This window comes from Carassius gibelio, chromosome B4, assembly GCF_023724105.1.
Source record: "Carassius gibelio isolate Cgi1373 ecotype wild population from Czech Republic chromosome B4, carGib1.2-hapl.c, whole genome shotgun sequence".
In the NCBI taxonomy this organism is placed as follows: domain Eukaryota; kingdom Metazoa; phylum Chordata; class Actinopteri; order Cypriniformes; family Cyprinidae; genus Carassius; species Carassius gibelio.
In genome coordinates, this window is record NC_068399.1 from 13071841 (window position 1) to 13096146 (window position 24306).

General features: G+C 38.0%; 1 protein-coding gene across 6 annotated transcripts in view; it reads left to right on the forward strand.

Annotated features, from left to right (window-relative positions):
* Window positions 1–24306, forward strand: part of usp6nl (USP6 N-terminal like) — a 61623-nt gene that overhangs the window by 26021 nt on the left and 11296 nt on the right. For 3 of the 6 annotated variants that reach the window (XM_052554734.1, XM_052554733.1, XM_052554735.1), the window contains exons 3-6: window positions 16736–16809; window positions 19828–19910; window positions 21411–21450; window positions 22304–22384. In XM_052554734.1, the coding sequence (XP_052410694.1) occupies window positions 16736–16809; window positions 19828–19910; window positions 21411–21450; window positions 22304–22384 (278 nt within the window). Of the gene's footprint in view, window positions 1–4360; window positions 6318–7974; window positions 7999–9308; window positions 9648–16735; window positions 16810–19827; window positions 19911–21410; window positions 21451–22303; window positions 22385–24306 lie in introns of those variants that run through there. The other 3 variants (XM_052554731.1, XM_052554736.1, XM_052554732.1) reach the window with 3 other exon arrangements.

The window sequence follows — 24306 nt, forward strand, 5'->3', positions numbered from 1 at the left end:
TCAGTGGCAATAAATAAATTCATAATTTCAGTGGAACAATAGCAATTAAACAACCATTTCATTGCATGTGAAACATAACACTGAGGATGGGAAAGTGGCAAACAGGATATGACTGTTTTCTGAATCCACTATACACCATCTCTCTCAATGGCATTTGTCCAGTGAAAGATAGTGAATAAAAGAGGGGAAATTCATGCTGGGCATTTTGAGAGGTGCATTATGATCTGTCTTCATCACATACACTCTGGTCGCAGTGCGGAGCTGTGGGATGTTACTGTGCCTCTGCATATCAGAATCAAATGAATCCACGCTTCTTCATGCATTATTAAAGCTTAGCTGAGCCATGCGCTTTCACTTCATTCAGCTTCTACAAATCCAGTACTATTATCACATCAGCATAACACTCCATCATGCTTGTTACTTCTGACATGCTTAGGGTCTGGACTGCAAGCCATACTTGTTGATTTCAGATCAGTTCTGCTCTGTCTACACAGATCAGTTTTTCAGACCCAACCAGAGATCGCCTAGTTAAAAGAGGTTCAAGACTCCTTAAGGACAAGATGTAGACCAATACCAGACCCTCTAAGAGCCAAACAAATAACATATCCCTTAAATCATTGCTCAACCCCAAAATGAACATTTTGTCATGAATGACTTACCCCCATTTTTTTCCAAACCCATAAAAGCTTTGTTTGTCTTTGGAACACAATTAAATATATTTTGAATGAAAACTGGGAGGGTTGTGACTGTCCCATTAACTGCCAAATAAATTACACTGTCAAAGTTCATAAAAAGTATGAGAGACTTCATCAGAATAGTCCATCTGCCATCAGTGGTTTAACCGTAACGTTATGAAGTGACAAGAATACTTTTTGTACGCAAAGAAAACAAAAATAATGACTTTGACAGCGTAATTTACTTGGCAGTTAATGGGACAGTCGCACTTCTCCCGATTCTCATCCAAAATATCTTAAATTGTGTTCCGAAGATGAATAAAGCTTTTTCTGGTTTGGAACTACATGGGGGTAAGTGATTAATGTTCCAGTTAGTTATCCAGTTATCCAGTTAGTTATCCTCTTAGCCCCATAGCACAACAGATCCCATGAGATTGAGCCCAATCCCATACCAAAACCTGTACTAGAGCCCATATGACTCAGACAGATTCAAGACCATTTACACCCATACAGCACAGCACCGTTAAAATCCATACATATTCCAGACCCCATAAAACTCATTACCAAACCAATACCACAGCCTCCAAGAATCAGACAGAATCCGGAATCTCTTACATCCAGACATACAGACCCCCCCTTAGTTCCAAGCCAACACCAGCCCCCCCTAAGACCCATACCTAAACCAATATCAAGACTCTAACCAGTACTATTGGGAAGTTGTGGCTTAGTGGTTAAAGAGTATGACTCCTGACCCTAAGGTTGTGGGTTTGAGTCTCGGGCCGGCAATAACACGACTTCGGTCCCCTTGAGCAAGGCACCGAACCCCAAACTGCTCACCGGGAGCCGCAGCATAAACGGCAGCCCACTGCTCCGGGTGTGTGTCCATGGTGTGTGTATGTGTTCACAGCTGTGTGTGTGCACTTTGGATGGGTTAAATGCAGAGCACAAATTCTGAGTATGGGTCACCATATATGGCTTTCACTTTCATTTACTAGACCCCTCAAGGTCCATATATAGACCAATCCCAGACCAATTAGAGACTCCTTAAGACCCAAATCAATTTATGATCTCTCAAGACCCTGATATAGACCAAAGTTTAAACTCTTCGGAGGCCCAGAAACATAGACAACAGCCTAACCACAGCCTTGTCTACAACCCAACCCAATACTGGTCTTGAGTCTTAAAAATTCCCACCAGTAAATGCTAGGAGTAAACTGTAAACTACCTTGCCTGAAAGGTTAATCAAATACCCTGGTCCAAACCAAGACACTATTTTTATACCAATTCCAAGGCAGTGTTTTTGTGATTCTATGTTTCATAACCAAGACCCCAAGAGCAAGATTCTGGCCAGAAAGTTGTCAGCTACTAAAGATAGATGGACAAAGACATATTCTTGGGTTAGAAAGTCTTTAAGTCTAACCCATTAATTTCACACAAGGCCATAGTGACAGAGATCCACAGATTGACTTGTCTCTGTGTTTGTTGTTTGCTCATCAATCTGACTGTAAAATGTTGTAATTGACGCTCTTTGTAGGGGAACAGAATATTTTAAGGCATCAAGATCAATACCAACAAATTACCAGAGTACGAAAAAATTACCAGAGTACCAAAGTATATGTCTGTCTTCATCCCTGAGCGGTTCTGAACAAGATTTCAGAGTTCTGAACTGCATAGCTTAGTAACTCTAAGGGAAATTCCAGGAACATTGTAAAAATATTATTTACTGGTTGCAATAATGTTGCACTGCAGTTTGGTTAGCACAGGCTTGTGCAGTACTCTTATCTACAGTCCCCCGATAGCTGTGGTTAAATCCTGTCAAATGGATCTCATGGTTTAAACCTGGTTCACTAGTGTTATTTTGTGGTGAGCAGTGGTGATGTAATGCTGATGTAATGTTGTCAGGCTGTTTTGTGTTTTTGACGCTTTCAGCACATTCCAGGGAGGTAGAGGGTAATTAGATCCAAATGAGGCCATTATGTAGAGATTGATTACATCGTAAGTTACATGTGCTGCTGGATGTCTGAACAAGACTCATACACACTGCTGCAGCAAGCCATGATAACACACTGTCCTTCAGCAAGACCGGGCACTGTGAAATGTAAGGTAGATGAATAGCATGCTTGGAGGTGTGTGTGTGTGTGTGTGTGTGATCATTTAGGCATGCATGAGTATTTGTGATTTAACTCTGGGGTTTGGCATATGATTATACCAGCGCTTTGCAGGTTTGTTGTGTTTGCGTATGTGTGTTGTGTTAAGACTTAAATTACTAAAGAATCACATCAGCAGCATTTACCTGACTTCAAATCTGTTTCAAATGTCTGTTTAATGTCTCTGTATTACAGGTTGTTGGCATGCTGTACAAAAATGACTCTTGTGAGAACTATTAGAAAGAATGATAAATGGTCACATTTATGAACACAGTTAGGCCTGTTGTAATTATGTGATGGCAATCAAAAAATGATAATCCAAATAAGTTTATTACTATTATTATTATTATTTGTTTGTGTTATATAAAAATTTATATATATAACTCTCCCTTCGACCTTTTCTCAGATGATTTATGTTTGTGCATTGTGAATGCAATATACTACATCTGTCTGTCTGCATATCTCGGTCTGTTTGTATGCTTGTCTCTATCTATCTCTTCGTCCGTCTGTCCGTCCGTCTGTCCATACTTGATGATGTTGTGTTCAAATGCCTTGAAGACTCAAATGCAGAATTTTTTTAAGCATCAAAAATACATTTTGGTCCAAAAATAGCCAAAACTATGGCTTTATTCAGCATTGTCTTCTCTTCCGGGTCTGTTGTGAGCGAGTTCAAAACACTGCAGTTTAGTGAAATCCGGTTTGCGAACGAATCACTCAACCGGATCTTCTTGAACCAGTTCACCAAATCGAACTGTATCGTTTGGAACGGTTCGCGTCTCCAATAAGCATTAATTCACAAATGACTTAAGCCGAGTTCAGACTGCACGATTTTCAAAGTAGTCGGGTCACTGTTCTGTTCACACTGCATGACTATATTGGCCAGCATTCAGGCACTGCTGTGTTCACACTGCATGATGGATTGGCGACAGAAGGTTTCACACTGCATGACTTTACAATAGAAAGAATCGCTGACAACTCTGCCTGGCACGCAAACTACTTTTTACAAACACAACCCAACAAATGCAAGATGTGACAAGGAAACAAGTTCTCACGTGAGACTGGGATTATTATTAAAAATGGTAGCCCGCATGAAGCTTGCAGTAAGAATTGCCTGTGCACTGATTTGCAGCGAAATTAAAGAAAAAGAAAAGAAGATTATGGAGGAGGAAATGGTTGGGGAGACGCAAGGAACAAGGATTGTGTGTTCTTATATCATGCTTGCTGATATTGTGGTCTATAACCCCTCCCTGAACTCCCCGCTGCTCTGTATCTTCCTCTCTCATTGACTGTCGTTCATCACCTATGTAGTTTTCAGTCAGAACACTTTTCACAAAGCATGATTTTGAATCGCCGACAGGTCCAGATATTTAGCATGCCAAATATCTCATGGGTATCGCGACTTGTCGGAGATTCTCTCAGATTGCATCTTTGCTCATTCACACTGCGTGATTGAGCACTGATTTGCCTGTGATTTCGGGCATTTGTCGGCGAGCCAAAAACTGGTCTAAATAGTGCAGTCTGAACGCGGCTTTAAGCTGTTAACTTTTTTAATGTGACTGACACTCCCTCTGAGTTCAAACAAAGCAATATCCCGGAGTTATTCATGTACTCAAACAGTACACTGACTGAACTGCTGTGAAGAGAGAACTGAAGATGAACACCGAGCCGAGCCAGATAACAAACCAACGATTGACTCATTCTCGAGACAAGAACCGTTTCTGTCGGACGCGTCCGATTCGAAAACCGAGGAGCTGATGATACTGCGCATGTGTGATCCAGTGTGAAGCAGACTGACACACAGAGCGTCTGAACCGAACTGATTCTTTCTTTCTGATTCTGAACTGATTCTGTGCTAATGTTATGAGCATGGGTAAACCGAGCGCTTGAATAAAGAGCAATCATTGCCAATGATGTCATTACGTCGAGCGCAAAAGAACTGGTGTACCGTTTTCTTCTACCGTTTTTTTTTATCGAACTGTCAGGAAGAACCGGTCCACGGAAAAGAACCAAACTTCCCATCACTACTGGTGATCTGAAAACTGATGCAATCATTTAGTTTCCAATCCAAAATGTATCCTAGATTGAAAGATTCCACAGTTACAGTGCCATCTGTATGATATTCTGAATATAAGACCAGTATTTGCATATTCACATGAAATCCTAAAACAGGAGGAACAGAAGAGAGAAATGATGTGAGAGAACGAAAAAAAGAGGGAGAGAGAGTTGAGGGGAGGGGCTGTTGTAACAGATGCTCTCTAATTTAAAGCTGGAACGTGTGTCAGTGGTGAGTGGGGCTGTGAAGAATAAACGAGAGAGAGAGAGAGAAGAATAGAGTAGAGCTGTGTTATACAGCTTGCCCTAGCTGTATTGATTTGGATGCCAGAGACTGTGATAGAGAGAGAGAGAGGGAGAGAGAGAAGTGTAGCCACTTTTTCAGATGGTCTCTCCTACCTGAAACACAAACATACTGCGGTTACAGGAAAGAGAACTGGACAGTGTCTGTCTGCAAAAAAAGAGTGAAATAAACAAGAGAAGAACTGCAGATGCCCAACTCTGCTTGGAAGAAGACCGTGGGAAAGGCAGAGGCAAGCAGCAAGAAATGATGTGAGGAATAAAAAAGACAGATGCGGACCCTCGTGTTTGGACTGGTGGGACCTGGATTGCAAGAAAGCAAATTCTGCAGGATTCATTTCTGATTTTAACCCACAACACTGCTTCTGAGCGGATCTGTGTAGCGGTTTATGAAGTACAGGAGAAGACAGAAACTGTGTTTTAGATGCTGAATAATATATCATGTGATTTTATTTATGTGCTATGGATTAGTGGTGTGTTTCGATTGGACTTGCGGACCGAAGCTGCCTTTGGATTCATTTTGGACACCAAATGAAAGGTAGAAACTTGGAAACTAATGGAAAAGACAAGAGACTAACATCAGGGAAAGGATAAGGGGTGGAGACAGCTTGTGACAAAATGAATGGAAGAATTTTCTACTTACAGTATGGTGGCTGTAGAAATGGAAATCCCACTTTTCTATTTGAAGAACCAGTCATCTTTTTTTTAAAGTCATCGGCTGCTTATTTACTCTTGAACATGCATTAGCTGGACCAGCCTGAAAAATGCATTTGGGCCAAAGACTTATTTGATGTTGTTATATTTTATAATTTTAACAATGTACATGTACATAAATAGTGTTTCAAGATGATAGGAGACTTAATGTTCAAAGGATTTACCAAGATGGCCACCAATTAAACCAGAGTGACAGTCGCACTCAAGACTATTTTGTTTCTAAATTCAGTCTAGTAATGATATTTTCAGTCGTTTTTGTGTGTGGGAGGCAAGAATGAAGCTCTATACGCTTTGTTCTGCACTGACCCCACCCCCCATCACACCTTCTCGTTTACGCCTTGGCCCCGCCCCCTTCTGATCATGCAAGTGCTGCAGATTGTTAAGGAGCTGGTGTCGCCCTCTCGCCGCCGCGCCAGTAGCCGATTTGCAGGTGTGTATGTGAAACTGTACATAAGAGTACATTTGTATGTGTTTGGAGTAACTGATTCTGACAAGATTTTGAAAAGCTTGCCGTAATTTTAGTGGTTTTGCTTTAGTATATTTGAAAAAGTTGTGTATGTCTGTGAGGTTAAGAGGACAAAGTCAAGGACAAAGTAAAGACTCATCTATATATAAAAGCCACTTTGTTCTTTTAAAATATACTCACCAACATGTTGTTCGTGACTTGCATTAATTTCTTTCTTTCTTTGGAACACAACATTTGCTGTTCTTTAAAAAAACAAAACAAAAACATTGTTCGCCAAGGCATATATTTTAGTCCATATTTGTCTTTTTTTTTTTTTTTTTTTTTTTTTTTTTTTTTTATAAAATAAGAATTGCACAATACATTTTTCTGTTTGGCTGAAAGGGGTCTGAAGTGGGGCAGTTTTTTAGAATAGGATTTACTAATTTGTTCCATCATTTTACTAAATTGTGCTACAATTTTCAAATTTGTGCCTTCGTTTTAAGTAATTTATGCACTCAATATAATAATTTGTTCCCTTGTTTTTTGAATTGTGCACACAAAATAACAACTTGTGCTCTTATTTTAAGGAAATCGTCAGTACAAAATAATAATTTGTTCTACTTCCTGTCCAGATTAAAATGATTTCATGCAACTAAGCAAAGATTTTGAGAATGTTTCTATAACACATTGCCAACTCAAAATAATACCCAATTAAAGTGTCTCTGTCCAAAACATAGCAGCAACTGGAAGTAGAACAAATTATTATAAGTAAAAGGTTTACTTAAACCGAGAAAACGAATTAGGAAATTGTGTGAACAATTAACTTTTTTTCCCCCTGCATGTCATGTGTGGGACTGCACGTCTTAGTGTTTACCATTCTATTATAAGTTATAGAAAGGCAAATTCTATAATACTTTTCTTATATACAGTAGAGAATCTTTGAATTTGAATCTTGAAACCTTCTCTAAAATGCTCTGAAGTGTGCATGCGTAGATTGCAGAAAAGCATGTATTCTGTATTACAGTCCACCTGGGTGACTAGGGGTTATGCGCATTAGACTGTATCTGTTAAATTGGTTTCATTGCTTCCGGTTCAAGAGTTTTGCATATGCTTCATTAAATGTGAAGCTGTTTTACTCAAGATGCCTTAAAATTAGATACGAAGATATCATTCAGAAATTGGCCAACAAGAATAGATTTCTGTTCACGCCATTGTTCATTGGCCAAAATTCACGTCATTATTTGTTGAAAATCTTCCCCTGCCACAGTTTTCAAAAGAGCAACATTCACATTATTCAAAATTTGTTTTTTATCCTATTGTGTTCTATGAAAGACAGAAGGTCGAATGAGTTTGGAACAACATGATAATTTAACTGATGACAGATTTTCTACTGAATGTATTAATTTAAGACATGGACTGCACCTTCCAATCTGTGCATGTTTATTTAAGTATGTACAGTTGCTTCACAATGGAGCATCCACTCTTGTGAAACAGCGACCTTGAATCAACTAAACAGAAGTCTGATTTGCATTGTTCTGTCTTCAATTTCAACCCTTGATTTAGCAATCCACGCAAGTTCCCTTCAACCTGTGCTTATATAGCTCATGCTTACATACTCATGTTTGCTTTAGGGGTTTATTAAGAAAGTATGATGTGATATCTCCAGGTAAGTGTGAAATGAGCTCATTTCAGTTTTTTCGTGTGGGTGTGTGTGTGTGTGTATTTGTGTTTTATTTAAAAGCTATTTGACATTTTTATATTGTTGTTCACTTCCTCTACCAACTTCTCCATTTATTAGCCTTCCTTTGTGTTTGTGTTTGTGTGTGTGCGCGTGTGTATGATTGTGTGTGCGTGTGTGTCTGTGTATGTGAGTTGTAGAACAGGCACCTTTTGTAGACCACTGGATTCAAAGTTAAAGTTCCTGGTTGATAATGTCGGCTTATATTTATTGTTGCATTTGCGAACTCATTTCCTATCATTTTTTACTAGCTTCCTGGCAGTTGGAGTCTGTGTCCCTTTCACGCTGTTAAATCTTGTATCCTACACTCAAGAGGATTTATGTATAAATGCCATAGAAGAAGCATTTTTTGGCTCCCCAAAGAACCTGTTTGTAAACACCTCTTAAAATACCAATTGTATTCTAGTGTGAAGAACATTTTAATAGTCTGAAGAACCTTTTCCTGCTTTTTCAGTAAAATTACCAATAATCCCTTGCAAAAGAAAAGAAGTTGGTAATGGTTCTCTTTTGACTTTTTCAGATTTCAGAAATAATGAATTTTAGGGTTAAACATTTAGACTGATATTTATGCTAACATGTATAGCCAATAATATGCCATGGCTGTTCGTAAGTGGAAGGGGCTGATTCTGTCATCTGATTGGTTAATCGAGCCAAGTGTTTAGTCTCAGGTCAGTGGTGTAACATGAGAAAATGTAGGAGTAAATAATTTATCCACTGCTCTTCTCATCCTTTTCTATTTCTGGTTCTGTTCGTTCATTTCTGTTCTGACTTAATCTGTAATAGTCTGCCGCCTTTTTTCTTGTCCTCCCACACTGCATTATTACTACAAGGAAAACTCAATCAGTTATTTAAATATGGGAACAGAGCCAAAAGCTAAAACATGTTGTCATCTCAAAGGCAGATTGTTCAAAGGAAACGTTCATGAGGTTTTCAAATCTATTTTGATGTGGCGTTTTTTAGGAGAACTAAACATAGACAAATTAGACAATCGTTGACAGCATAGAGCCATAAGAAGAATGTGGATGGTGTCTCATTTTTGATATTGAAGAAATGTTTGAGCTCATTTTGACATCGCTTGACTGCACACTTAAGTATCTTGACACATTTTGAGACATATCAGAAGTATCGGACACATGTTAAGATTTACCTAAGAAGTTTACATTTCAAACACTAAGACATGTAATAAATGATCTGTGTGTGTGTGTGTGTATGTGTGTGTGTGAATAGCTCTTGTTTGTTAGTCAGTCTGGTATGTAGTGTGTGGGTCTGAAGCATGACGTGTCTCTGAAGTAAACAAACAGCTGTATTGTCAGGACGCATCTCGTTGCCTCCTATCCCCCTTGCTGTCATCGTTGCCCACCATTCCTCTTTCTTTACTCCATTTCTTTCTCTTTTCTCCATCGTGTCTTATTTGATTGGGAGCGATAAAAAACTGGATTTCTATAGTTTAGCTGCTGAAAGTTGACTTTTATCATGGCGAGTAAAGAAAACTGATATCGTGTTGGTGTGTGTGTTCGTCACACTCATGCATGCCAAAAATCTGAATTGCGACACAGATCATGAAGAAATTGAGCCTGGTAAGATCAGATGACATCATTCATCTCTCTCTTTTTAAACTGTATAGATCTATCATTACATTTCATTATGATGTCAGTTTTTAGTTTTACCTACTGCTATTTTGACCGATTTGTTACAGAAGTCTGCACTTTTCCACTTTAATAGGTTATTGGTTTATAGATGTTGGATTACCTGATGAATGTTGCAACTTTAAACATGAATATTTAAAGGGTTCACCCCAAAATAAAAATTCTGTCGTTAATTACTTACCCTCATGTCACTCCAAACCCATAAGATCATCAGAGCACAAATTCGAATATTTTTGATGGAATCTGAGAGCTCTCTGACCCTCCCATCAACATCAATGCAGTAAGTTCCCAGGTCCATAAACCTAGTAAGAACATCGGCAGAGGAGCTTGGTAAAACAGTCCATGTGATATCAGTGCCTCAACTTCAGTTTTGCAAAGCTACGATAATAGGCTACTTTTTGTGCACAAAAAAAAAAAAAACAATTATACAATATTGGAACAACATGAGGACGAGTAATTGATGACAGAATTTTCATTTGGGGATGAACTAACCCATTAATAAAATATTACTTTTCAATATGTTGGAGTAACTTAATGTTTAATGTCAAATCAGAAATAGGATCTAGAAATTTGTGATTGGACACAATCTTGATCTCTAGTTTATATTTACTCCTTATAGCTGTTCTTTTTATCTGTTTATTAAAAATAAGAGCAAAAAGCAGATACTGAGTCTGTTCAAATATATGTCATGAAAGATGCAGACTGTGGTGGGTTCTTATTTTTTTTCACACCATCTTTATTCCTCAGTATCTACATGTGAAAGCAGTGTGCCACGGTAGAATCATAGCAGCAATAACCACATGAGATTGATCTGTCAAAAATTCGATTTGTTTTTCAACCATGTGCGCCCTTGGTCTCTGCTCCATCCTTTCATTAAGGATAAAATAAGGATGAAATAATGTATGAGTCAAGAGGAGAGAACAACAGGCGGGAAATGAGCGTGTCACCAATCAGGCCTGACGTTACAATTACTCACTTGCACTTGCAGAGCTCAGTTTGACTGAGAAAAAGTGTAATGAATCTCTGAATGCTAATATCTTCAGCGCAAACTCATAGTGTGCGTTTATTGCACAATAGTAAAAAAAAAAAAAAAAAAATATATATATATATATATATATATATATAATATTTGTGGCAAAAACAGCATGTACTTTAATTGCATACTAGGCATTTACTTTGTCATGGTTGAAAAACTAAAAAATATTACTCCAGTGTACTTTGAATGAATCAAATGTAATGTTAAGTTTGCTTGGCCTCCCATAAATATTCAGTTTGCATTTAATATATTACATATTTTGTTTTTAAATAAATAATAAACTTAATATAATTAATAATTAATTAATAAGTGATTTCATAAATTGTCATATTAATAGACACAATGTTTAAATTAATTGTGTATTGTAACTTTTAACTCAGTACAATGCTTTTTACTTTCATTAAAAATGCTTTAAACACTTAATAAATGAAATTATACTGTTAATACATAATCTACATAAATTGTTGATAACAAATTAATTTGTTTGAGTTGTAATTATTACTGGCATAGTATTTTATTCTTTAGATGGCTTTTAAAAAACAGTGTATTATAATGTTTAGTCAAAAAAAAACCTATACTAGTTATAGTTATAACTATATATGCATTAAACATGATTTTATGTTTTTTACAAACAAAGGAACAAGCTAAAATTATATAAAAGAACATTGCTTTTAGAGCTCTGATTTATACTGTTCATCTTTTCCATCGTGGGCTGAACTTGACGTGCAGAAGCTATGATTTGAATGATGGCTTGCTGTTTGTGGCTTGAAGCCGCCCATGTACAAGTGTGTGAGTGAGCTGTAATGACAGACGCTCAGCAGGGTTGTGTGTGTTAGGAAAGTCATAAAGATCCAGACCATTCATTGATATCACACCACTGAAAATACCACTCTGAGGAAGTTCTGGGTATTTTCACACTTAAAAGAGGGGGAGAGATTGAGAGAGGCAGAAGAACATTCTGCAGGAACTGGGGAGGGAGTTTTATAAGAGGGAAAAATTTGAAAAAATTTCCCAAAGTGTTAATAAAAATAGCCAGGGAATGTCTGCCTGACTGACTTCCTTTTAGAGCTTTATGATTCTTGGTTGAATGGTGTCAGACATTGTCTCGTGTGTGTGAGAGAGAGACAATGCTGGATGGCTCTTGAATCTGAGTGGAATCATCTGAGAAGGCAAAGACGCTGTAGTGAAAGAATGAACAGAAGTGCATGTGTTACTCTTACTGCACACTAGAGAGGTGTGTGTGTGTGTCTGTGTTTTATTTTGGCTGTGTCCTCACTAACCACTGTACTGCTCACATTACACAACATTCTTTATCGTCATTTTTCTTGTCATCTTTAGGAGTACACTTTGATAAACATGTTTAAGTGATTAATGTAGTGCATTCTTAATGGCCACATCTGTACACAGAAAATAAAAATCACTGAGAAATCACTAGTTAATTTATACAGTTAGAAAAAAAGACAAAGAATGATTAAAATGTAATTATATGTGAAGTTCTGAAGTCAAAATACTGAAATAGTATTGTAAAATTTACTAGTTTTCTTTTATATACAACTTCGAAAAAATATTTTACATTGATTCCTTGCACAAAACAACATTGTACATTACTATTGTTCTCAAATGGTGTTCTTACCCTCCAGTGACCTTCGCTAGACAAAAAGAAAGACATTATATTAGTACAACAAACAAAACTTCATGCATAAACAAGAATCTTTCATGGGCACCAAAAAACTATGCATAAAGCGGAAACGGTAACACATTCATGTTTCCAAGTGCTTACAGGTATATAATATTTTTCAATGTGCATATTAGGAAAAATTACCTTTACTTTGTAAGTACACACTTGGAAGCCGAGTGTGAAGTGGCTGGGATGAGAATCAGCACCTCCAAGTCCGAGGCCATGGTTCTCAGTCGGAAAAGGGTGGATTGCCCACTTCAGGTTGGTTGAGAGTTCCTGCCTCAAGTGGAGGAGTTCAGGTATCTTGTGGTCTTGTTCACGAGTGAGGGAAAGATGGAACGTGAGATTGACAGACGGATCGGTGCAGGTTCTGCAGTAATGCGGTCGCTGTACCGGTCTGTGGTGGTGAAGGAGCTGAGCTGTAAGGCAAAGTTCTCGATTTACCGGTCAATCTACGTTCCTACCCTCACCTATGGTTATGAGCTGTGGGTCATGACTGAAAGGACAAGATCCCGGATACAGGCGGCCGAAATGAGCTTTCTTCGTCGGGTGGCTGAGCGCATCCTTAGAGATAGGGTGAGAAGCTCAGTTGACAGCTCCGCCCCTCTCTTCACCAGAGTTTCCAAGACATATGGCCGAAGGTCTGATGACACGACCACAAAGTCGATCATTGAGCTCCGGCCTAGGGTGTCCTGGTGCCACATGCACTGATGGACACCCTTATGTTTGAACATGGTGTTCGTTATAGACAAACCGTGGTTAGCACAGAAATCCAATAACAAAACACCACTCCGGTTCAGGTCAGGGGGGCCGTTCCTCCCAATCACGCCCCTCCAGGTGTCACGGTCACTGCCCACGTGAGCTTTGAAGTCCCCCAGTAGAACGAGAAAGTCTCCAGTCAGAGCACTTACCAGCACCCCTCCAAGAGGGCCGGGTAGTCCGCACTCCCGTTCGGCCCGTAGGCACAAACGACAGTAAGAGACCTATCCCGACTCGAAGGCACAGGGAAGCGACCCTCTCGTTCACCGCTGTGCGTGGAGGTGAGCCCGACTATCTCTAGTCAGTACCTCTCGACCTCCCGCACAAGCTCAGGCTCCTTCCCCGCCAACGAGGTGACATTCCACATCCCAAAAGCCAGATTCCGGGGTCTCGCCTTCGACTGTTGCTCAATCCACTATGCACCGGTCCCTTACGCTCCCTCCTGCAGGTGGTAAGCCCATGGGGGAAGGCCCGGCCACCAGGCACTCGCATTCGAGCCCCGACCCCAGGCCTGGCTCCAGGGTGGGGCCCCGGCTGCGCCATGCCGGTTGATGTCTCGGTCCTTGATGTGTATGTTAACATAAGGGGTTATCACTAAGTTAAGTGTTCTAAATGTATTTATATTTATTTATATCTTCCGTGGGAAGGCGTAGGACCATAAAATGTTTGTCCAATCATATCCATGGTCCGAGGGCTATGATAGGCTGTCATATCAGCCTGTCAATGTATGTATTTGCAGACCTCCATGCACCCTGTTCATGCAGACATGATATGTCATCAGCGTGTTCCATTACTCTGAGTGAGAATAAAAGCCGTTATTATTGAATATACAGGAGGAGTGGCTTTGGAGACTGATTTGCAAGGAGGGTGGGAACTTATGATTTTAAAGCTGACTTGCCATTCCTAGCCTCTCTGAAATTGCCTACCCTAGCTTTAAAGTGTTAAGCTAATTTTTGAGTTTCTCATGCATATATTTATGCACATTATAGCTGTGACATGTTCCATTTCGAAAATTGAGCATAGCATCATTGCTGCAGTCTTTCCTCCATAATTCACACTAATTGCGTCTCTAGTAAGCTTGCTGCAGTATCTGTGCTGAACAGTGCAGCTCTGGAAATCCTAAGGGAAGATGAGCTGTGATTTCTTCACTCTTATCCATGTGAATGAGCACTGTTAATCTGACAAATGACCATTTAGAATGGATTGAAATGCTTCTCATTCTCGTGTACGACGTGTCTGCTGCAGAGGCCTCAGAGAACATTCGCTCATCTCTAAATACGCTTGTGCTCACATATGCTCAGCGTGAGCTGTCAGACTGATGTATGGAGCATGAACGAGAGAGTGTTGAGCTGAAACATGGCGCTGAGTGAATGCTAATATGCCGTGGAGGCCCCAGAGCTTTAAGACCATCAGCCATGTAAGCTACTGTCTTGTTTTCTTATCTCTTCTCGCCTCGATTTGTCTCTTACATACTACTATCTTTTCTCTTCTTTCATATTCTCTCTTCTCTTCTTCTCATGTCTTCTCTTCTCTCATATAATCTTGTATCCTTTTGTTTCATCTCATTTGTCACAAACTCTTCTTTTCATTTTCTCTCACATACTCTTTTCATCTCTGCTCAATTGTCTCATTTTGTCATTGTCATCTTTTCTCTTCTGTTCTCTACTTGTCTCATGTTTTACATACTCATGCTTGTCTCATATTTTTTTTATATACTCCCTCACATTAGAGAACATCACATCTGGTTTCTTTTCTCGCATCTTTTCTCATCTCACATACTCTTTCTTCTCTTGTCTCCAATGGTTTTAACTCACATTCTCCTGTTACAAACATTCTTTTTCTTATATACTCTCTTTCCTCTTCTTCACACACAGTCTCTTCTTACCTAATCTTCACTCTTCTAGTCTAATCTCATTAATTGCCTCATGCTATTTCATTTGGTCTCATCACATCACATTTTCTCTAATCTCATCTGCTCTATATGTTTCTATTAATTCTACTTGCATCTGTTAAATACACAGAACACACACGGCATCCTTCCATAAAAATCCCATTGACTTTAAAAGCCTATACTTCCAGGAAGGGAATCTGGTTGGCTTTGACCCAGCTGATGAAAGTCGGTGGAAGCCTTTCTAAGTAAGTGTTGCCTGCGAAATAAACTCAGAAAGGGAACCAAGCCAAACAGGAAGTGGCAGTGTTAACCTAATTCCTGAAGAGGAAATGATTGGCCACTCCATGTGATTGGCTGTAATTTCATAGGCTTGCTGCATGAGAGAAATAGACGTGTTTGTGCACTGGCAGAAGGACACATTGAATACGCAGAATACTACATCAACATCCCCACAGTAAAGCTCTTCACAGGAGAATGTTTCCATCTGATTGTGTGTCAGCACACTGTATAGACAACATCAAAGTCCAGACTGGGATCCAGTAGAGTGCTTTATTGCCCTCAAGCACATAGTATTCTCTTATCTCACTCTAGTTCTTATTGCGTGCTGCTTTTGTGAGAATGTGGCAGCCAGGTTCGATCCAAGCTAAGCTTTGTCAATAAGCATCACTGAAATACTGTGAAGTACTACAGAAAATCATTTCTACTCGTCCCTCAGTTTGTATAATATAACATACAATAAGCTCAGTCGCTTTCACCTCAATGTTTTTAATGTCTACGGAACAATATATTCTGGAGGGTTATTAAAGCAGAAATGGCATGTTGTGTTTTTGAAAGTATTTGTGGAAATAAACATTAATAACCTTATTTAGCAGAACACAAAAGATATTTTGAAAAATGTTGGTAACCAGTTTTGGTTGCCATTGACTTCCACTGAATGAACGAATGAATGAACGAACGAATGAATGAATGAATGAATGAATGAATGAATCAAAATTCTCAAAATATCTTATTTTTTTTAGTTTCATAGGCTGCTAAATAAATAACAAAATAATTGAATCAAAAAATATATATATTCTAAATTAGATAATCTAAATGATTGTTTTTTTTCTTTTTCTTTGATATCTTTGATATCATCTGTGGCAAAAGCTCTATTAAACTTACCAAATGCTGGGTTGTGAATTATTGGCTTCATCTTTTTATTAGCTTTTTATTACTTTATTGCTCTTGCAAACTGAGAAGATTTGCTATCTGGTCTCTAAAATTTCTTTAGAAACCGAGAGACACAGCTACAATATTTTCTGTGCATAATGCACAGAATGCACACTGTGTATAATGGAGATGCTGTCCATAGAGTTTTTACTGAACCCGGAATCCTCCTATAAAAGCAGACCACAGTTGTTTGCTTTGGATGTGAATGACGCAGTTTGCCCTTGAGAGCCTCATACTGGTTCAGATCTATTTGAACAGCAACTTGTTGCTATGCTGTAGCGGATAGAAAAGAGAGAGAGTGTGTGTGTGTGTGTGTGTGTGTGTGTGTTTCAAAGTGCAAAAAGGTCTTTTCTCTAAATTTCTGTAAGCCAGGCTTATTAAAGATGATTCACATAGTGGACAGTGAAAATTGCAGCTAATTGGTCTCTCTCTGTTTCTTTTTCCAGCGTCTGATTCAGAGCAGGATGCTGCAGTGAAGTTGGAACAGGAGCGAGCTGAGATACTCGCCAAATATGACAAGGTTAGAGAAAACAGCTGCCATTCATTCACCAACCAAATACCCTCCAATCCACTTCCAAGAAAAACAGAAACACAGTAAACATATAATCTGATCCAAGCAGATATCTCCTCCCATCATAGTTCACAACCTGCAGTTTTCATCTGGAAGATTCTCTGTATTCTCATCTGTTGCTAAAACATTGTCTGTCAGAGTTTTAGACAACATTTCTGTTATGTTTCTGATTTAGAATGCCAGAGAAAATAGTGCATCAGTAGGGTGTTATTATTATTATTATTATTATGAATTATTATTATTATTATAACCGCTGTCATGTGAAACACCTGTTCACCGGCTGTCTTGTATATCACTCATGTTGGGAGGCCAACTTTAAAAACTTAGGTCACGTCTTGCATTGTATCTTTCCAGACTTTCCAGAAGATACACTTGTTAAAATACATGTTTGTCAAGTTATGTAGGTTACAGGAAAGAAAAACCTTATATTGCATGAATGCAATAATGATCGTGGTAATCGATATAAGCTCACAAAGTTATGACTTCCAGTGACTGTTGTAAGAGTAATGTGTGTTTTCACTAAGGTGTTTCGTGATTTTTATTTTATTTTTTCTCATGAAATCTCTCGCGTGTGTCCAGTTTATAAATTGATCGTTTAAATTGAGTGTAATCTGAGCTCTCATTATGGGACTCTAATTCTGTAACGTGTCTGTTAATTGGATTGTGATAAGCTCCGTACACTGGGATTTGTCTCTTGATTCAGAAAGCATAACCAGTGACTCGCTTTGACTTATAGCAATCGCCTTTTTTCTTTGTTTTATTTTTCAACAGTTTTCATATATGTGAAAGTGTGTTTTATGTTGAATGTGAATGTATCTGCATGATTACCATTTGTTTGAGTGTAAATCAGCCCAAATCAGCTCACTATTACCGTATTTTTCGTACTATAAGTCGCATCAGTCCAAAAATACGTCATGATGAGGAAAAAAACATATATAAGTCCCACTGGACTATAAGTCGCATTTATTTAGAACCGAGAACCAAGAGAAAACATTACCGTCTACAGCTGCGAGAGGGCGCTCAATGTTTTCAGTGTAGAATACAGGAGCACTGAGCACCATAGAGCACCCTCTCTCGGCTCTAGACGGTAATGTGAACTCTTGGTTCATTTCTCTCGGTTCATGTTAAATCAATTTTGATAAGTCGCACCTGACAATAAGTCTCAGGACCAGCCAAACTATGAAAAAAAGTGTGACTTATAGTCCGGAAAATACGGTACTGTGTATTCACAGCTATAACGGCTATAGATGAACGGCATCTATGTGAATAGAAAGTGGTTTATTGACTATATTTATGAGCATTATCAAAAAGTACAGCCCAAAGGGTCTTCTTTCCAAAAACACCAACATTATGTGTGTAACAAACATAAGTAAGGAACTGTTAGAATTTAAAGTTAGGTAGAGCACTTTCAGCTTTAAGTCCTATAATGGGGAGTGCTGGCTAACAGGTTAAATGACAAATGTTATCCAAATATCAAATGTAAACTTGTTATTACATGTAATATTGTTCTTGTGAGGTCATTTTCTCAAGAGGGATAATTGAATTCAGAAAGACATGAGAAAAAACATTGGGGGGGGGGGGGGGGGGGATGTACGTCCTTGGAGCGTGTCGCCGGCCGAAATATTTCCCACAGCCATGTCACTGTGACATGCTATCAGATTATCATATCCCACTCTAGATTTATGCCTGTGCCACACACCAGAGGGTGAGACAGAGATAAATGATTGTGTGTGCTTCTGCCCTTGAATTGGCTTCTCTCTATACCAGTTCATATTTTGTCTCCGATTCTCAATTTCTTTCATGCTCATTCTTTTTTTATGGCTCCAGCTCTTGTTCTCGCTTCCGCCGATTGATTCCTCCTGTTCTTTTTCTCATTCTCCATGCTTCCCAGATCTATTAAGACCTTCACATTTGCATCACATTGAAATTTGCATAGATTTTCTTGCCAACATGACAAAGTGCACATATTGCATATTGCATATATAGACAGTTAGTTACTGGCCTGACAGGTAAAAGGCTTTTGGGATGAATGGTTTTGTGAGTGGGGAAAGTGCTTCACCTTTCTTTTCACATCTTTATGTGACAGATCTGAAATGTGACTCAAAAATTGTCATTAGTCAAAGTAGATGTACGCAAAGTGTTGAAAATATATCTATATTATGTATTTATTATTATTAAACCGTTCTCTTATTACCATATTTTATCAAATATATATATATACATTTATTTAAAATATAAATGTATTTTACAACGTAGTAGGCTACACTATTTTAATATTGCCTGTTTATCGGTTATCTATCAAAATCATCGTTGGCTTATGATTATAATTATGAATTTTAACATTGGTTAAAACATGGTTCTGCAGGTCAGTCTTAATTATTATTTATTTTTATTTTTTTTTGCGAAAGAAAATAGTTCTAAAAGCAGCAACACATTGGAACTGAGCGTGAAGAGGAGTGTCAGATTTAAATCCCCTCTTCAAGCGAAGTAAACAATCTGCACCAGCTCCTTTACAAAATCTTTTTATTATTATTTTCTGCTCTCTAAAGACATACAAAACGAATTTTAAATGAAGTCTCTATGTCAAGTGGATCGGAATTAAACTGCACTGTTTGACCTTAGAAAAAGTTTGTTTAGAGAAAAAAAAAAAAAAAAAACTGTATGTGTGGTCAGTACACGACTGTGAACACACTGTACTGTTCTTACTCAAGGATGATCTGTTTCTGCTCTAGGCACACCTCTCTCTTTATTTCTGCTGTTTGAATTGTTTTTTTTTTTTTGTGTTATACTGAACCTGTACACCCCTCATTACCTGCCTAAAATATGTATGAACAACAAATTCACAGATCAGTAGAACCATACGCTTTGAAAACTCAAGCCTACAGCAACTTCACACTAACACACACATACACACTAAAACAGTTTCTCAACTGTGTACTCACAACTTTGTGTTATTTGTGCTTTCAGGGTAAAGAAAGTGCGGAGGTGGCGCCGTGGGAGGAGGCCAATTTTGATCTGTATAAAGCGGTGGACCGCTTCGGATTCCTGCAGTAAGAAGCATGCATTATTCTGTTCTGTGTGATCTTACATGAGTGAGGAGATGCAGGTACTGGAGAAACCCAGCAGAGAGCTCAAAGAGTCTGAGCTTTCACTGTACACCCTTATCTTGGTGTCTGTCTGCTCCTTTGGCCTCTCCTGTCTTCTCAGTTCTACTCTCTTCTCGCCCTGGCAGGGAGGTTTGTGGCTTACCCAGGCCCCTTAAACAGCAGTGCACTATACCATATTTATAGAGTGCCACATGTGTCTGGCAGATCATGACTCTGTAATTGTAGGGGCAGAGAGACAGGAGGAAAGAAAAACGGCTACAAAAAAACGTAGCACAGAGAAAGAGGCTGACAAAGATTGAAAGATAAATTGCAAAACTGGAAAGGTCCAAGGAAAGTTTATGAAGATATGCCAGTTTCTTAGATTTTTTTTGTTTGGTTGGTTTTTTTGTTTGGTTTTCTTTCTCTGTATTTTATTTATTTATGCTTTATTTTGCATTGTTTTTTTTTTACTGTATTTTATTTATTTATGCTTTATTTTGCATTGTTTTTTATTTTTATTTGATCTTAAGTATTTTATTTTTTTTTTGTTATTTTTTTTTTTATTTTTGTGTATGTTTTTTTTGCTTTGTTTTATTTTGCTTTTTGTTCCTGTTTTATTTATTGATTTTTTGACCTGTATCTTAAGTTTTTTGTTTCTCTTGATTTGTTGTCTTTTGTTTTGTATGTATTTTGCTTTTCTGTTCTGATGTTTGTTTCCATTTTTATTTTATTTTTGTATGCATATATTTTTTTGCTCTGTTTTACTTAGCTTTTTTGTTATCGTGCTTTATTATTATTTTAATTTGTTTGTTCTTTATCTTAATTTGTTTTTGTATTTTTGTTTGCTTTTTTTCCCCCTTTGATTTTATGTTTTTGCTTTATAAATACCATATGAACAAAGGGTCAGTAATTACAATGATTGAATTGTCATTAACATTGAATTTTAACTAACGTAGCTGTCTACGTAGACAAAAAGGAAGTTCACTAGGGTTTGCAACAGAGCCTAATGTCATATCACAACTTCCCTGGGTTACCTCATGGAGATCCCAGATCAGATATAAAATGGCTGCTATGGAAACAGTCATTTCCTGTTTGTGTAGCTGACTAAGATCTCGCACTTTGAACAAATTCAGGGGTGAGGGTCACGGGGGCATCATTACCAATAGTGATGTTTATTTATCCAGCGAGTGGACTTCCTGTGGAACAAAGTAATTCCTTTTTCAGTAATACATGCAAGATTTGACGTCAGCAGCATAAACCAGTGTATGATTTATTGATGTGATTTCTCTCCCTGTACGGCCATCATGTTATGTGAACAGTGGGCAAACATTAGTGGCTATTTGAAACCATAAATCTCTGTGTGTTCAGTGGTCTAACTAAATACTTTTGTTTCAACAAAATGAATTGATTTTAGTCCAAGTGTATATTTCCCTTCTTTAATCTGATGTGATTTGCCTTTCACAGTGAGGATGAGCTTCCGGTGTATGATGTAGTGGAGGAAAAGGTGAGTCAACTGCTGTATTTGTTGTGACACCATAACTGTGATAAGTTTAAAGCCAACTTGATACTTTCATAGTGCATCTGTGAAAACTTCACAGTGTTTTATCTGGAAAACTAAAGCAAATACATCAGTAGAATGAGAAAAAGACTTTTAAATACAGTATAAATGTTTTATCAACCATAAGTTTTTATCTCACAATTATGACTTTTTTTTTTTCTTGCAGTTGTCGCAATTATTATTATTATTTTTTTGTTTGGTGGTGGAAACGGTCTTCCATAGATTTCAGCAGGGTTATGTTTTGTAATTTATCACAGTAAAACAATTTACTACCGGTGTAGAATTTCTGAATATATAGTTTATAAAATAAATGCATGTCATTGGATTAGTTGCATTAACTGTAAAAAAAAAAAGTTAGGGCACCTGTATGACCTTGAGCAGAATGGATTTCATATTTCTACGAAAAATCCTTTTCACCACCAGTTGGTTAAACTTAAATGCAAAAAATGACTCAGAAAAGTGACTTTCTTGATCGCATATTTATCATCATGACAGAAAGCACTTAAAGTGTCGTATTGTAACGTAATAATGAGTTTTAAATTGGAGAAACAGAGTAACATCCCTGCCTCAGAGGCCATTATGTTCATGTAGAAGAATAAGCAGAGCAGATATTAAAAATAACTTTTGGGGGGGTTACTTCCTAAATTTTAATATGGCTGTTCTAATATTGCATTCTAGATCTCACTGAAATCCATTTTCATCAAGTCCACCCAGTATTGCTTTAGATGAAACATTTAGGTGTGCTTTTGTCTCTTTTGTTTAATTTATTGCACTGTGTGTTTGCACACTGTCTGCTTAGCAAAAACATCTGGAAGTGGAGAGAACGACAAAATGGCTGAAAATGTTGAAGAGCTGGGAGAAATACAAGAACAGTGACAAGGTGCGTGTCCTTCATAGACAGACTGTAACTCTCTGAAGGACTTTGAGAAAGTCAGTTACTCAGTCTTTCATCTTGTGTGTGTAAATGGCTGAAGTTCCCTTTGGCCGTCTCTGTCCTGTGTATTGGGCGTCATTGGACCATTCCCCTAAGAAAACCACTGTCCTGCTTCAGCTGAACAAAATCCATCGGTTTCTATTCATCTATGTGTTTGGACATCTTCAGGCAGCTGTTAGTGTGTAAAATTGCATTTCTGTCCATTAACAGTGTCTAGTGTGAAATGAGAAACCTTCGTATTGCCCGAGGTGGAGCGTGACAGTTGCAGTTTATTACTCTGAGTAGAACTAATTATTACCTCTTTTTATTAGTCCAATTAGTTTGATTAGACTGTCACACTGCGTCTGAACTAAATGAGCATAAGCAGCAGGCTGCAATGCATCAAAAGCAGAACAAAACTGTCATTTTTTTTTTTTTTTTTACTGCATAGCTACTCTAGCCATTTGTATTTACGCATCCATCAGAAATTAAACTTCAGATTACAAATATCTGTATGCTATGAATATATTTAAATAACCTTGTTACTGCAAAACGTTTGCAATTCTTTCATAAATGTTGATTTAAAACAAAACTATCGTGAAATGACGCCATTTCTATTAACCGATGTCATGCGACTTTTTCCCTCTCGTGATAAGTCATGGCAGCGGATTTTCATGATCATGTGATTGACAAATGATCATGTGTCTTTAACGTACCCCAGATGACCTTTAAATGCAGAAAACTGTTTCAATTGCAGTTTTGTGAAATATTCCTATTTGGAATTAGCCGGAAAGCCGCCCAAAGCAAGCGTAAAAACATTTTTTTGTGATATATATGTACGTTTTTGCAAAATTGACGTGTTTCCATTGAGAATATTTTGAATATACAATTTCAATGTGTGCAATTACAGCAAATTTAAATTTTTATAATTCAATGATTTGTTAATATAAATCCACTTTGAGATACCCTGCTATATAGTTTCGATCTGCTGGTTTGTTTGGGTTCTGATTTCACTGTAGTGCACACACTCACTCTAAAGACAAAACGTTTTTATTTTATTTATTTCTTTTCTTGTAGAACAGATGGAGTTATTGACTTCTTACATGTCCGCAATTACAAAACCAATCCCCGTCAACAAACACAAACACACAAGCAAACACGCACAGACACCTGCCGATTTGTCATGTCTCATTTCATTCAAATAAACAAACAGTCTTAATTGCCTCGTTTAGCTGAGAATGGAGTCAGAAACACACACAGTCGTTAGGTTTGTGGCTGTGGGATATGAGCCCACTGCTGTCTGTCAATAATCTGCTCCTCAAGAGCCTCTCGAAGATTATTAATATCGTCGTTACCATTATAGTAAGTGAACTACTCAGCACCCATCAATTCACACACACATACACACATGGATTGGCCCTGAGGGCGGAAGAGACGTTCAGGAAATCATTTAGCGGCAGTTATGTGGACAGATGAGTGCAGGAAATGGAAGAGTGTTCATTCCTCTCTTTCACCTCTCAACCCCTTTACAGTCATACATATTCTCTCTCTCTCTCTCTCTCTCTCTCTCTCTCTTCCTCTGTTCCAGCGGGTGAGTTTAATTGTAGCTGAGAGACGATTCACGCCGGCTATTAGCTTTTGTGGTTTCAGCATTTTGGTTTTGAGCTTTTAATCTGCTCTCTGAAGGGAGTTTAATCTTTACTGACTGCACAATTACCTGTGAGAGACACAGACACACAGATGTATTCCATTACTCTGTTACTGAATTTGTTTAGACAGCGTGATTATCCATATTGAGCGTGTCCTAATAAACAGGCCAGCAGTATCTGTGGCTACATCATTGAAGTTATATTATATATTGTTTAACAAATTTCACAGAAAATCAGCTC